Raw genomic sequence first — 3,309 nt, forward strand, 5'->3', positions numbered from 1 at the left:
AATATAAGCTCCAGGAGATTAGTGGCCTCTATCTTCAGTACCATAAAGAGTGCTTGGCACATAGTACATGATTCAGTCAGTATTTATGAATGACTCAAGACACAAAAATAGCTTCATAAAACAGTGCTTTGCTTGAGTTTTTATGAATAAACCAAACTGAAGTCATCCCTTTTGTAGCTCAGAACGAATTTCTCCCTTTTGTTTTAGGGGAAGATGAGAATAATGGAGGGTGCAACTTTAACATGAGTTTACTGAAGAAGGAAGCACCAAGATTAACCTAAATGAGAATACTATTCTAATGACATTAGCCAGAGAATAATATCATTCCTGTACCAGTACTGCCAATTACCATTACAAGTCACAATATATTCATTTACAATGTGAGGACAATTATAACACCTAATTATTGGTTATTGTGAGGGTTAAATAAGAAAACATACTTAATGCCCTTAGGACACCACCTAGAACTTCATCAATAAATGCAGCTATTTTGTTATTATCATATTTATATTAGTGATGTAGTACATGATAAATCCACTCAAAGCTGATGTTGAGTCACTCAACACATTGCCTCAATCTGCTCGCCATAATGCACTCGAGATACCCACTGCAACAATGACGTCTTTGGTGATTTTAATTTACTACTATTCAGAGGTTCCCAGTTTTGGCCTACAGGTCACAGGCAGTAAGAAATGGATTTCAGGGACTAAACCAACTTATCACTACGTAAACCGATCAAGGACAGTTTGATCTTGTCATGAATCACTGGAGGGCATGGAACAAGTCCTTCTCACTTCTACAACCCCCAGGGCCCAGCGGAGTATCTGACACATGATAGTCGATATTGATTAAATAATAAATGAATGAAGAGCATATGCCACCTCCTTGACGGGCAGTTCAGGCAACCAGACGCCTTGTGCGTGATCAGACGCCTAGCGCGTGATCAGACGCCTAGCGCTTCAGAAGCATAACTAGTGAGAACTGGGCGGCCCTTCCACCCCCGCACTGCAAAAACTGCCTAAGCCAGAGGGTAACTGCACCAGCTCCACTCCGGAAATCGTGGCAGGACGCGCCCTCTGGCGGCGCCTCGCTCGCAGGTGGGCCCCAGCGCGCCGCCGCTCGCCCCCGCGCGTTGGGAGGTTGGGAGGGAACTGCACGCAGGGGCGCGCGGGGCGGGGCCTCTATTGGCCTGATGGAGCGCGCGGGCGCTGCCAGCCGTGGGGGCCAAGCGCCTGGCTTCTTACTGCGGCTTCATACTGAGGGCCGAGCCGAGGCGGCGCGGGCGCGGGTGCAGGAGCAGGACTTACGGCAATGGGGGCTGACAGGTGAGCGGGCTCCGGGCGGACTTCGCCCAGGCGGGCCAACCTGTTGGGACTGCCTCTTGCGGGCCGGAGGCGCAGCGGGTGGGCCGCCCGGTGGGCTGTTTACCCGCCGGCGCCAGGGCCTTCCTTCGCTCCTGCGGTGGGCGGAGAGAAACCGCGCCTGGGCCTGCTGGCCACGTCCCCCGCCTGCGCGGCGCGCGGGGCGGCGGACGCGGGATGAATGAGGTCGCAGTCCCGGGAGCCAGGCCCGGCCCCTGGCCTGTGGAGGGGAAACATGGTGAGATCAGCGCCACCTGCAGGGCTCCGATGAGGAGTTGGACGGCCTGGTGCGCCAAGGATGTAGGCTTCCAGTTGCTGTTACAGTGGGTTTGGGTCCTGGCCTGGGGAGTTTTTTGGTTGTTTCTGTAAAACGATCAACTCATCTCCCAGCTTCAGCTTCTCCGTTTACTGTGTGCGCGCAGTTATTGGAGAATTCGCCACTGATTAATTCTCCCAATCGAGTTACGTGCGGTAGTGAGCGGACAGACTCAAGCAAAGCACTGTTTTATGAAGCTATTTTTGTGTCTTGAGTCATTCATAAATACTGACTGAACAACGCACTATATGCCAGCTTAGCTTGTCCGCTCACTACCGCACGTAACTCGATTTATTGACACTAGCCCTTGCGGAGAGTCTGCAAAGCGCGAACCTTGCAGGCCCCGCAGCCCTGCATCTGCACTGCTGACGGTACTTACTGCAGCCCCAGACCCCGCTCTCTTCCCGGGTCTGCGCTGACTCGCCGCTGAACCCCCAGCCTCGTTTTCCTTATTTACAAGTGGGGAACGTAGTGTGTGCTTTGTATTAACAGAATCGTGCATCAGTAATAATAATACAGTCGTTTATTCATTACTGATTAAATGCTACTGGGAGCGTATTCTTAGGCATTGGCTACAGAGATGAGCTAAACAAATATGGACCCTTCCTACCTAGAGTTTTAGACTAGTGAGAGTGCATTTAAAAGTATAAACAATAACTTAAGTGCTCAATACCATGAAAGAGTGAGGTTTGTCATTCTAGGAATGAAACAAAAGGTGCAGTTCTGTGTTCAGCTTAGAAGAGAGAAGGATGAAGTTGAATGGAGAGGATGCAGATGGGAAAGAGAAAGACCTCTCCTTGATTCCCTGAGTCTGTAAGAATTTGTGGCTGTAAGGAGTATGTATCCAGTTTAAGTACGAGCTTGTCGACTGGTCTTTTTATGTTTGACTTTATCTTAAGTTGATGTTTGTGGTGTTTGCCTATTTCCTTTCAAGTGTTGGGAATGGTTGTTTAAGAACTTGTGTGAGAGAGGGCTCAGAAAAGTGTGCCAGTTGATACTTAGCTGGGGATAATATGCCGGGAGAAACGTACATATGGGCAAGTGTTTTAGTGAAAATGAGGAGACAAGAGGTTGCAAGTTTGAGTGGATGGAATGGAGTAAGTAAATTCAGAATTAAGTAGGCAAATGTGGCAGCTTGGATAAATTGGTAGTGGAGAGAAGGAAAACAAAAAAGCAGGGTCAAAGGAATAGGTACTGAATATTATAACTTGAAATTTCTATTTCTACTTACCAGAATAAACTAGTATTATGAGAAACTATTCTTCATGAGTTGGTTAAAAAAATTCTTACTGCTTTTTTTTTCTTTTGGTTACAGAAGTAGTATATATTTTCAGTAAAGCATTCAGGGAAATAGCCTATGCATAAAGAAATAAATATTAATCTCCATAATCTCCTTACTGTTAACATGTTCTCTATCCTGTATAATTTCCTTTACTTTCTGGTGGAGGGGGAAGGTGCAAAAATGGAGTTTGATGTACATGCTTTTGGGAAATCATAACTTTTTTTCTTTATCATTCAGTCTTCTTCAACGTCATTTTTAATGGTTACAGTGTTTCAGTATATAGAAGGTACCATAGTTTAGACAGTCCCTCTTCTTGGTATTTATTTAGGTTCTTTTTTTTTTTTTTTTTT

At 46.5% G+C, this 3,309-nt stretch overlaps 1 protein-coding gene across 6 annotated transcripts in view; it reads left to right on the top strand.

Annotated features, from left to right (window-relative positions):
* The first annotated feature begins 1,129 nt into the window (after window positions 1–1,129).
* CHD1L (chromodomain helicase DNA binding protein 1-like) overlaps window positions 1,130–3,309 on the top strand; it is a 54,669-nt gene continuing 52,489 nt past the window's right edge. For 3 of the 6 annotated variants that reach the window (XM_011995195.1, XM_011995196.1, XM_011995198.1), the window contains exon 1: window positions 1,130–1,325. Coding sequence is in view for 3 of the 6 variants with exons in the window: in XM_011995193.1 (XP_011850583.1) it covers window positions 1,193–1,325 (133 nt within the window). In the remaining 3 variants the exon portion in view is untranslated. The remainder of the gene's footprint in view (window positions 1,326–3,309) is intronic. The other 3 variants (XM_011995193.1, XM_011995194.1, XM_011995197.1) reach the window with 1 other exon arrangement.

Source organism: Mandrillus leucophaeus, unplaced genomic scaffold (assembly GCF_000951045.1).
Source record: "Mandrillus leucophaeus isolate KB7577 unplaced genomic scaffold, Mleu.le_1.0 Scaffold475, whole genome shotgun sequence".
Classification (NCBI taxonomy): Eukaryota; Metazoa; Chordata; class Mammalia; order Primates; family Cercopithecidae; genus Mandrillus; species Mandrillus leucophaeus.